The 12,508-nt window shown below is 40.5% G+C and overlaps 1 protein-coding gene across 3 annotated transcripts in view; it reads left to right on the plus strand.

Moving 5' to 3' along the window:
• The window catches only part of gsap (gamma-secretase activating protein), a 41,317-nt gene that overhangs the window by 22,038 nt on the left and 6,771 nt on the right, over window positions 1–12,508 (plus strand). For all 3 annotated transcript variants that reach the window (XM_025057959.1, XM_025057958.1, XM_025057957.1), the window contains 5 exons: window positions 2,504–2,599; window positions 7,151–7,221; window positions 7,430–7,524; window positions 8,750–8,869; window positions 11,531–11,592. In XM_025057959.1, coding sequence (XP_024913727.1) covers window positions 2,504–2,599; window positions 7,151–7,221; window positions 7,430–7,524; window positions 8,750–8,869; window positions 11,531–11,592 — 444 coding nt within the window. The remainder of the gene's footprint in view (window positions 1–2,503; window positions 2,600–7,150; window positions 7,222–7,429; window positions 7,525–8,749; window positions 8,870–11,530; window positions 11,593–12,508) is intronic.

A 12,508-nucleotide genomic window follows, 5' to 3' on the forward strand; every position in this document is an offset into this window, starting at 1 on the left:
TATTGCACATATTGAATCAGATTATTGCACAGATTTAATCCGATTATTGCACAGATTAAATCTGATTATTGAACAGATTAAATCCGATTATTGAACAGATTAAATCAGATTATTGCACAGATTAAATTAAATTATTGCACATATTGAATCAGATTATTGCACAGATTTAATCCGATTATTGCACAGATTAAATTATTGCACAGATTAAATCTGATTATTGCACAGATTGAATCTGATTATTGCACAGATTAAATCATATTATTGCACAGATACCGGTGAATTAGGAAACAGTGGGATGAGAGTATTGTAACAGTGTAATACTCATGACTCCCAGGGGAGGAGCCAAAGAGTCTGACAGCGCAAGGTAGGATTCATTTTCTGTGACTTAAATTATTCTGAGAGAGACATAACGTCCGTTGATTTGTTTGGCGTTGACCAACCTTAAACTGCATCTTACTGTGACCTCAACACAGGACCTGTTTAAGACATACATCATTTAGAGGAACTATGGGTTAGTAACCAAACGTACAAACTCCTGATATTTAAAGACGATCCACTTGTATAGGTTTTCCTAGCAGCCAATCATCTTTGCCTCAGTTTCTCCTTTGTATAAATGAGCTCAGGTCCAAAGCAACTCAAAAGAAATCCAGATACTTTTGTTCTATTTTCAGTCAAGACATCGTTCTAAAAGAATCGGACTCTGACCACAGTGTAAACAGGTGCCGTTCATGGAAGTAAGAACTATTTAAAATAGTACTTTAAGTTTCTGTTCCTCTGTGGTAGAAAACACTTTTTTTTCAGGTCAAAGAAAAATTTTGGAGCAGTGTTCCACCAGCAACAGCAACAACAACAACAACAACACAATCCTGTTGCAACAACAACAACAACAACAACACAATCCACAATTTTTATTATTTCTTTTTCGACACCTTGACCTGATGCAGTTCTTTGTGATCAAACAGATTTTAGGTATGCCCCTGTCGTGGCCTTGAAAGTTTGGTGTTTTTTCTTATTTTCGGGGATTTTTTTTTCCCTGACTCTGACAGCTCGAAGTCAACTTCAGGCTCGTCTTTGAACAAAGATACCGACTCTTTAGCTCCTGCAAAATTTACTCTGGTTAGAGTCACAATTTGTACTGCAATTTGTACATCCTGTACCCAAGACATTTGCTCTTCTTCGACTCAAAAACACTGACAATAAAATGGCAGAGGAAGTCACTGAATTTTACCCAATGCTAACATGTTACTAGCCTAAAAAAAATTAATAAAATTAAAGAGAAATTACGTTGGAATAACGACACAAATGCAAATGTGACGTGTTTAATAATCGTAGTTTACAGTTTTTTACAGCTGAGGAACTCATTTTTTTTTTGCCACAGATCAGAGACTCAGAAGTCAGTGATTATGAGAAACTCAATATTTGGTGACAGCTGCATCATTGCCTGACATCGGCCCCTGACCTTGGTGATGTTTTTGAAGTTAAATGGGAGGAGAACACTGCTGCATTGCCCCCCCAAAAAATCAATTCAGTCAAAGGAAAGTCTGAGTAGTAAATGTAATGCAGCGTACTCTAACCTCAGCCAGCAGTAGCCTGTTAGCTTAGCCTAGCATAAAGACTAGCTAGTTTTTTTCTCCCCTCCTGGTTTGACAACAACACGGCGTTTCCTCCATTTTCTTCAAAACTCTGATTCCCCACAGACATTGGAACCGACTTGAATGACTTCCCCGTCACTGATGAAGTCGTTTTCATTGATTTTCTTTGATATTTCCCAGGGTTTGCGTTGACAGAGAAAGAGCGATGACGATGGTTGTCGTTACACATGGGCTGATGTAGGGGCCACTGAAGGTCCCCCCCACTGTCAAACGCTGACATCTGATTATGTCTCTCCATCTTCTAAAGCTGTTGTACTTCAGATGAGTCGACACTTTTGGGAAGAGGGGAAAAAAAAAGAAAAAGAAAAAAAAAAACAGGCCATGTTAAGTTCCCTGCTCTGCTTTTTTAACAGCGCGCTGTTTGATGGACAATTTCATATCCTCCGCTTTCCCCCGTGCTCAGCAGACTTTTTAAAGACTTTAATGGAGTTCAGTGGAGATGCTAGCAGTCGCTCGGCTATTATTAGAATGACCCCCCCAACCCCTCCCTCCCTCCCTCCCTCCCTTTCCATCACTTTTCCCCACATTTTTCTTTTTTCCCTCCTCTGCCCACTGCCCTTCCACTACGTCTCTCCTAACATCTCATGCCTTTCTCCTCTGAGGAAAAAAAAAAAAATTAAACATCACAATTGTACATTTTAACTCATCTCTTTACACCTCCGACTGTAAGTTACTCAGAATTCTCCTCGCCTCGCTCCGCTTTGGCTCGGTTTAATCAATTTTGGGGTACTGTAGTCCAGGGAGGAGAGGAGGCGAACTCCATTTGACCCTGCTGAGTACACAGCAAAGTGTGCTCCAGAAAAACACACACACACACATAGATAATTAGTGTATTTGCTCTTCTGTTGCAGACAGTGGACAAGCTGAGGGAGCATCTGAACAGACACCTGCCACGACTGGGCAAGAAGAAGACCGACTCCCTGGTGGTCTGCTACGTAGCCAAACTGGTTAGTACAGAGTGTGTGTGTGTGTGTGTGTTGGTCAGAACTAATGAAAGAGTGAGCCCAGCAGCCGTGTTCACCCTCTAAACACAATTATATCAACAGTCTCTCTCTCTCTCTCTCTCTCTCTCTCTCTCTCTCTCTCAAAGTTTTTTACTTATTAAATAAGTGCCGCTCGCTCGTTCTCTGCCAAGGTTAAGTGACACTCACAGCAGTGATCAGTCATTTGGAAACAGCAGCCCAGTTATTTTGGAAACACCCGACAGTTTGTCCTTGAGAGATCGGGAAGGTCGTTGAAAGCCAGGCTGCCATTTTAACCTTAAAAAAAAAAAAAAAAAAAAAAAAAAAGTAAAATGTCTTACGGTTGAAGATGTTCACTTGTGTTTGTGTGTGTGTTTGTGAGTGTGTGTGTGTGCAGGCACTATTTATAGATGTTGTCTTATCATCTTCTGACTCCACCCCCCCCCCCCCCCCGCCCCTCCACCCACTCTACAGAGTTGTTCTTAAGTTCAGTCTTAATCATTAAAATGATCTGTGCTCCTTTATGACCCACATCAATATTGAATGTAGTTCCTTAAACCCAGAGCCTTAGGAAAGACATTTAAACCATTAAAGTTTTAAACTCTGATTTAAAGCTGACTTTTTTTTTTTTACGCCATACTGCATCGACTTCTGTGACACCGTGCTCATTATGACGCCTGACATAAAAACTGAAAACTGGTCGTCTCTGATGAGTCGGCGTGAAACTCAAAAGTAAAACCTGATAAGTTTTAGTTTTTCTTGTTTTGTTTTTTTGGGTACGAGACCTGCTTTTTTTTACCACTTGGTTAATTCAGTATGCCACACATTTTTTACACAAAAGCTAGCCCAAATATTTTAGGCCAACCGTGAAGAACTTTTGGATAAAAATTTGTGCCGCCTTTTGACCTACAACACGTCAATAAACTAGTGTTTCGTCCCATAAAGAAAAACAAGCTGCAGTAAAGACACGAGTTAAAGGAGGTGAGACCTCACCGTAAACTCTCACCCGTCTGGGAGAACAGACAGGTTTTACGTGAGGGAGATTTGGGGGAGGGATTCAATGATTTGGTCATGGATACAAAAAAAAAAAAAAAAATCAGATGTATTTGAAATTATTTGTATCACAATTTTAATTGTTAAAAATGGCTAAGTTTTAGCTAATCCTGAGCTAATGATTCCCCATTTTTGGCTAATCGTTAGCCTATTTTAGGTTGACTTAAACTAGCATTCTATACATTTTACACATTTTTATCACACGATTTTTGGCAAACTCTAATATGTTTTAGTAGTTTTTTTTTTAATTTTTATAGACATTTTCATTTGATATTGTCTCACATTTAGGCTACTTTTGGTTATGCTAGGCTAATTCCCTCTCATGCGACAGTGATTTGATCACTGACCGTTGAAAAATGTAAACACACTTGTACTACAGTGTAGTGAGTTATTAATAACCTTGACTTATTTTTAAAACAGTGCTTAAATATCGATAATTCAAATGTTGATTTTTTTTTTTTTTGCCCATGGACCCATCGGCATACAGCTAAAATTCAAAGCCCTGACTTCCTGGAAGGACGATGTCTGTGATAAGTTTACATTTGACTTCATTTTAATGGAGACTCTTGGTCTGGTGCTTCAGTATTCCTGGGAGGTAAAGTCCTTCACAGCCATGGAGCTGCTGCAAACAAATACGCTCAAATGTCATGACAACTGTAGCAAATCGGGTCAAGGGTAAGACCGGAATTGAATAGGAATGGAAGTGGATTTTTTTTTGTCCTATATGAAATAAAGGTTGAGATTTCAATATAAAGGCGAAAAAGTCTTTGGTCGTAACGTCTTCAAAAAAATGCAGCAATAAAGGAATTAACGGGAAACGTTTCTCAACAACGATTTAAGTCACATGATGCTGACACATGCTTGTGTTTCTCTGTGTACATGTAGTGTAAACGTTTGTACTGTCTTCAGCAGTGTGGATCCCCCCTCCCTCCCTCCACTTTGTCAGGCTAAGCTTCCTTAAGACAAACAACTGATCCCAGATTTCTTTTTTTTCTTAATTCAAACCAAACAGGGATTAACGCTACAGTTCGAGTTTCTTTGAAGCACACAGAAAAAAAAACATCTTTGCCAAAGCCTTTCTTACTATTTACGTGGGTCTGGATTACATCAGCAGCAAGAGCACCAGAGATGTTCGTTAGACAAGAAAGAAATTAAACTCTGAATTATTTATTTTAGGCCATTAAGGTTCGCCGCAGCAGAAGAATGGTTTACTGACAAAGAGCAGATTTAGTTTTTTTTTTGCAGTAGTACGACCTATAATCTGCGTTAACAAAACAGCTAACAGCCAAGCTAAGAAACTTCTTGACGTGCGGGCCTAAAATTGAACAGGGGGGCGGAGTCAGGAGCAGATAGATGGAGCGTTCGTGTGAACTAAGATAAATGACATGTAAAAGTCATGCATAAATGCTAAAATGCTAACATTATTTTTTACGCCATCTATTGGGAAAACGTGGGTATTGCAGGGAGAAGGAAGAAGTAATATAAATAATAGTAGTAATAATAATAGTAATATAAATAAATTATATTATTCAGAAAAGTTTGGTGGGCCAGATTAAAAAGCTGAACGGGCCGCATCCGGCGCCTGATCTTGTTATTAAAGTTATTCAAGATCCTATTATTAAAGATCCTTCAATTTCCTGTTTTAGTAAAGTAAAATAAAACAAGTATGTAGTGGAAGAAAAAGTAGTAAGAAGAAGAAGTAACAAAGTCTGCGCTGATTTACTGCGAGAGTTTGATTAAAAAGACTGGAGGGTATCGACCCAACACTGGTTTCCTCAAGGTCACACTGACACAGATAAGTGAAGGCTGTAACACAACAGCCCCAGTCCACTTTCAGAAACCTTTTTTTTTTTTCTCTCATCACATCAGACGCCTGTTATCGCTCAGATAAAAATTAACTTTTAAATCTAACGATGAGGGAATTTTCCGCGTAGAGCACAAACAAAAAGATTATAATTACGCAGATTAAAGTCAATTATTTAGGCAAAATCGGGGGAAGAGAAGCTGACCCTGGCAGAGAATTAAAGTTAAAGGAACAAAAACAGGATAATAATAATTTAGTGGAAGAAAGTAAAGAAATAAACAAAATGCGATTAAAGAAATTGGGATAAAAGATTTTTATGGTCCAACGTTTTATTTTGTTGATTTGTTTTTGCATATTTGGCTTTTTTATTGCTGTCTATTTTATTATTATCTGTCCAAATGTTAAGGTAATCTGTGTGAATTTTCATTTTAATATGCTAGGTTTTAGGTTGTTTAAAGTTAAAGTTGCTTTTTGTTTTAGTCCCAGGCCACCTTTTAGCCAATTCTTACTAAATAGTTTGGGCTACACTGTAAAAATGCTGATCTTAGCTTAGCTTAGAAATAGCCAAATAAAAACATTGAACATTTCTTGGCTAACAACAGACAAAATCTGGTTCTTTAAGTTTTTGAAAGTTGTCAAACTTTGTTAATCCCAAGTCTGTTCTTGTGTTAGCGACTTAGCCTAGCATGTTCACATTAACAGCCTAACGTAAGGTGTGGTAGCAGCTAGCTCTTGGAGTCTAGTAGTAACCTTTGAACCGAGATATATAGAGGAACAAACTTCAACAGAACTAATGTTAGCAATGCTAAAGCTAACATCGACTAGTAATGCTGTGTAGTCGCGCTAAATACAACAAAACTGCTTTGGATCCGACCTAAACAATGTTTTATGTACTAGTGCTGTACTCGAGGCGACTTGGATTTTACTGTATTACCAATAAAACAAAAGTATCTGTGAAATATATATACACATATATATATATTTATTCACAAACTACTGCGTGTTACTAACCGAGAGCGCAGAGCTAATTGAATCTCCCACCCTGAGGTCACTGGAGGACATGTCCAGTGGAGGGTTTCCCACTGGTTACAGGATGTGAGCATGGCAAATTAGCTTCCTGTTATTCAACAGGAGATGAGCAAGAGGTCATTGGTAGAAAAAAAAGTGAGTGTGTGCGTGTGTGTGTGTGTGTACAGTGCGTGTGTGTGTGTGTATTTTAGCAGGCACGCTCCAGACCAGAGTCGAGTGCATTCCAGCGTTTCTCGGACGCCATCAGATGTGTTGGAATGACGCGGTGGAGCGTGAGGCTGAGTGTGTGTGTGTGTGTGTGTGTGTGTGTGTGTGCTGAAACATGTGTTCTTGTTCAGTGAAAATGAAAATGGGAAGTAAAGGGCAAAAAAAAAGAAAAAAAAAAAGAGCAGAGCGGAGGAACAGATTATAGAATCAAGAACAGTTCCTCAAATAAAATGAGTACAAATCAAGAAAAATACCTCAGAGTTGAGCAAGTTTTTTTTTTTTTTTGCTTGTGTAGTGCAAAATTTCCAGGCCTCTGACTCTGTCGCTGCCTCTGGAGGAAAATGTTTCATTTGAATCTAATGGAGCGTCTCCCTCCGTAAGCACTTATACTGTATATCTGTGTGTGTGTGTGTGTGTGTGTGTGTGTGTGTTTGTACGTGTAGCTGGAGCTGATCAGACGCATGCTGGAATCAGTGTGGTTGAAGTACCACCTCGGCCCCGGCGCTCTGTGCTTGTGAGTAACTCTTTGTCTTTCTCACCATGTCCGCGGTTAAAGCACGGATTTTGAGCCAGATGGACGTGTGTGTGTGTGTGTGTTTGTGTGTGTGGTCGACGCGCTAAAATGATTAAAGCTCACTTCTTCATGTTTGTGTGTTATATAACTTTCACATCCTTTCTTCCGCACACGTGTGTGTGTGTGTGTGTATTTGTGTGTCCTCCAGAACGCAGCAGGCCAGTCGAGCCGAATGGTCCGTGCTTCACTTCATGTTTCGCATCCTGGAAGCCACCAGGGGGCTCTGTCTGCCACTCCCGCCAGGTAAAAACCAGCACGTTTGTGTGTGTTCCTTTGCCCAGCCTTCACCATTTCAAGTATAAATTATGCCTTAATTAATATATACAAAAATTAAAAAAGAAGAAACCGAAACTTTTTTTACGATAATTTGACGTCTGCTGCTGTTTAACCGCATCGATTTGTTGCGAATGCATGAAACAGAAGGATCGACATCATCTTTTCCGCAGCTTGAACCAATGTTTGATGGACCGGATTAGAAAGCCCAGTGGCCCAAATCTGGCCCACGGACCATAGTTTGGCCGTAAACAAATAATCAATGATCATGACTCTTCACTGTCGTAGCCAGTTTTGGCTCCATCAACAGGCGGTACAAAATAATACTTAAAACTTCTCAAGGATTTAAAGAAAACAGTAACACCACAAAGTTTTGCCGTTAGCAAGAAAGCACGCTGCTAAACAAATAAGACCAGATCAGACTAGTTTACACCATCGGGCTGCTTTTCACTCTTTTTTTATTGGCTGTATTCCCATATTTATTTTTCAGTATTTTTTGGTGGTTTTTTAAAACTTTAAAAAGAAACAAAAACTTCAACAAACTTTTACTGTAATTTTGCCAAAAATATCGCAACCCTGAAGGACTATATTTGACCACCTGCCAAAAATATCTTCCCAATCATTAGTGACAGTTAACCCCCCCCCCCCCCAACCCACTTGATACAAACTGGTACAAATGCAGTCTTAGTCTCCATCAGGTCTCGTTCCCACCGAGACAGCAGCAGCTCCGCCGTGTTAACGAAGCCAAATGAATGGTAAAGATTTGCACAGCGCACACCGAGCAGATGGAAACTCAATTTTCAGTCATTTAAATTCATATTTCAGTGTTCATTTCACAACCCCCCCGGTAACACGGTCCCGTGATTCAGGTTTATACGCGTAAACAGCAGGTTTGAATCCTAAACTGTTTGGATGAGTGAAAGAACAAACGAAATAGCCTGAAGCAAGTCGGCAGCGAGACTGCAGGTGGAAACAGGGGAGCTGACTGGAAAAGTGCAGGATTTTGGAATCAGTTTTATCATTTGGGGAATATAATTCAGGGTGAAAAATAATCACTTCTGGTGCAGCAGCAGTTGCAGGCGTTGTTTTGTAAAAAAAACCCAAAAACCTCTGATGTGAAGGTGCAGTTAAAACATCAAAAAGTTAAAGTTTCTTCTCTCCCCCCCCCTCCTCTCAATGTTCCCTCCGTTTCCAGGCTATCACACCCTCGCAGCGGTGTTAGCTCTGCGCTGCTTCCCTCCTCACACCTTCCTGCAGTACGTTGATCACGGCTTCCTGCAGCTCACAGAAACCTTTTTGTCTCGGCTCATGAAAGGTACGGAAGCACGCGCACACACACACAAACACACACGTGGCACCGTGCGTCTCCTTGTGTCTGGGTAAACAGTGTCACAGGAAACTCACGGTTGCGGAGATACGAGCGAGACAACAGCTGTCTTTATCTGACTCCAGACGCAAACACTTGCACTGGAGTCGTCCACGTGTTGTATGAACGCCAACACTGCTGCCGCCCACGCAGATGAAGAATAAAAATAAGATTGGTCTATCAGGAATAATTCATTAACTTTTGAATTCACAGTTGGACCAAACATCAGCAGGAGCACTGGGGCTAAAATGCTATTGACGTTTCTTACACAGCCCTCTGATTTCCCTAATTAAAAAAAAAAAAAACACAAAACACAAAACTTTACTTTCTGTATAAATTCACCAAACAATTTAGTGCCCGTTAACCCCCCCCCCCCCCCACCCCACTTGATACAAACTGGTACAAATGCAGTCTTAGTCTCCATCAGGTCTCGTTCCCACCGAGACAGCAGCAGCTCCGCCGTGTTAACGAAGCCAAATGAATGGTAAAGATTTGCACAGCGCACACCGAGCAGATGGAAACTCAATTTTCAGTCATTTAAATTCATATTTCAGTGTTCATTTCACAACCCCCCCGGTAACACGGTCCCGTGATTCAGGTTTATACGCGTAAACAGCAGGTTTGAATCCTAAACTGTTTGGATGAGTGAAAGAACAAACGAAATAGCCTGAAGCAAGTCGGCAGCGAGACTGCAGGTGGAAACAGGGGAGCTGACTGGAAAAGTGCAGGATTTTGGAATCAGTTTTATCATTTGGGGAATATAATTCAGGGTGAAAAATAATCACTTCTGGTGCAGCAGCAGTTGCAGGCGTTGTTTTGTAAAAAAAACCCAAAAACCTCTGATGTGAAGGTGCAGTTAAAACATCAAAAAGTTAAAGTTTCTTCTCTTTACCCCCTCCTCTCAATGTTCCCTCCGTTTCCAGGCTATCACACCCTCGCAGCGGTGTTAGCTCTGCGCTGCTTCCCTCCTCACACCTTCCTGCAGTACGTTGATCACGGCTTCCTGCAGCTCACAGAAACCTTTTTGTCTCGGCTCATGAAAGGTACGGAAGCACGCGCACACACACACAAACACACACGTGGCACCGTGCGTCTCCTTGTGTCTGGGTAAACAGTGTCACAGGAAACTCACGGTTGCGGAGATACGAGCGAGACAACAGCTGTCTTTATCTGACTCCAGACGCAAACACTTGCACTGGAGTCGTCCACGTGTTGTATGAACGCCAACACTGCTGCCGCCCACGCAGATGAAGAATAAAAATAAGATTGGTCTATCAGGAATAATTCATTAACTTTTGAATTCACAGTTGGACCAAACATCAGCAGGAGCACTGGGGCTAAAATGCTATTGACGTTTCTTACACAGCCCTCTGATTTCCCTAATTAAAAAAAAAAAAAACACAAAACACAAAACTTTACTTTCTGTATAAATTCACCAAACAATTAGTTACAACCAGAAAGTCAAGTCTGAGTGGTTCAAGACACTGGTGAAAAAATGCTAACAGTTTTAGCCAAATTTTAGCCAAAACTAACCCTATGTGTTAGCTACTGTAAAGCTAACTTCAATAGCCGTGATGTAACCAGAACTCAGGATTAGCCAGACAACGTGCTACATAGAGAGCTAAAATTAAAATCGATTCTCTGTGCCTTGTTTTACTACGTTACTGAATACGTTTCTTTCGAAAACGTTAGCATCGGTTGAATAAAGCGATAATCCCAAAATTATCTAGCGGTGCAATACAAACGCTACAAAAATGTTTTTTTTTTTTTGCGTCTTTCACATTTGGTGTGAACACAGCGTTAGGAGGTTGGAACCAGAATAATGACCGATTTTATTTTACAAATAAGATGCCCCCTGGTGGCCATTAAATAGAATACAGGTTTCAGACCATGTCCATTTTATTATCACCTGTATCAAAGTCACCTTCATCATCATCATCATCATCAAAAACGTCAACATTCTGTCTGCTAAAAAGCCGTGTGTTCAGTTAAGGTAAACAGAAGTGGTCTTTATTCTGAAATGTCTTTTGTTGATTTGCATAAAAATCAGCCTGAAGCTCGGCCCCAGTTGATTTAAAGTCTAACGTTCAGGCAGGGATGTTGAGAAAGAGAATATATCCATAAAATATTTAGTGAGCGAAGAGTGATATTTGCAATAGCAGTAGAGTAAAATATTACTTATATTAAGCCGCTGCACTGAGGAGGCCAGCTTTCATGAACATTTTTGTGTGTGGAGAATTGGGAAAACTGCAACATTCCCACATTCAGTGCAAAAAAGCAAACATTACTTCAATAATCCTCCTCTTCCGCAGCAGCAGCAGCAGCAGCAGCAGCAGCAGCAGCAGCGACTTGTGTACCGCTCCTTTATTTGTATCATCAGTTTGCACCTTGTTATCCTTCTGCCGTGACCTGCAGTGAACAATTTTTCCACGGTGCCACTCAGCGTATGGAAGGAATATAATGAGTGCATTTGCATTTATTTCACCCACAGTCTTCATAGGAAACAGGAGTGGGAAAAAAAAAAAAAATAAAAAATGTTGGTGCCTAAAAAATTTTTTTGGCCAAACAGGCGGCAGTCTGATGTTTCTTTGGCCCCGTGTTTGTGTTTAGACTTGGACAACAGCGATGCCAACGAGAGACTGAAGTTCAGCATACTGAAGAGACTACCGCAGGTACTTCTATATATATACTATATATGTGTGTGTGTGTGTGTGTGTGTGTGGGTTTTTGTTGTAGTTGTCCAGGACACATCCAGTCACCCTAATGATAAAATGTTGAGCAAAACCAGCCTGAAGGACAGACAGGAAATGTACCAGTTCTTGGCAAAAGTCAAGTGAAACAAAGCCTGCTGCAAATATAAATGTGTCTGTGAATGAAGGAGGGGGGAGGATTTTTTTTTTTTTTTTTCCAAACACTTTCTTTCCCAAACTTCCAATTCGGATCCAATTAAGACTTTGATGATATTTTTAGCCTCATCTCCCTCCAAGCTTATCACAAAGCTATTTCGTAATTTTTTCGTAATCGTGTGTGTGTGTGTGTGTGTGCGGCTGGGTGTGTGTGTGTGTGTGTGTTCCTTAGAGGGTGATGATGGTGCACGCACACGGTCTGACTGTGTTTGTGTGCTCACATCCCGGCTGTTGTGTAACTTCCACTGGTTCCGGTGTGGTTCCAGTTTTAATCTTAGGGAGCGTCTGCTTTGTGTTGCAATGTGAAGAATGACAAGTGTTTGGTGTCTCTGTTCCGTTTCCTGCCCCACAAACTTTAGTTAGGCAAGTTTGGCAGACAGGAGAGATTCAGCAGGTACAACACACACACACACACACGTCATGCAGAGGCATGTAAGTTGAGGACACACACACACTCCCGGCCGGAAAAAGGAACAGGAACTGTTTGCCACAAAAGGAGACGTAGAAAATAAACCCAGAACTTCTTTTTAATTCTTTGAAATAATGAGACTTTAACCTTGAATTCTCTTTTTTGCAGTAAAATAAACACAGACACCACTTCTCCAACCAAAGACAATAAATCACAGAAGTTCTTATTTATTTTATCGTAGATACAATACGAGGTTTACTGGAACAACCTTGT

Source organism: Cynoglossus semilaevis, chromosome 8 (genome assembly GCF_000523025.1).
Source record: "Cynoglossus semilaevis isolate Cse_v1.0 chromosome 8, Cse_v1.0, whole genome shotgun sequence".
In the NCBI taxonomy this organism is placed as follows: domain Eukaryota; kingdom Metazoa; phylum Chordata; class Actinopteri; order Pleuronectiformes; family Cynoglossidae; genus Cynoglossus; species Cynoglossus semilaevis.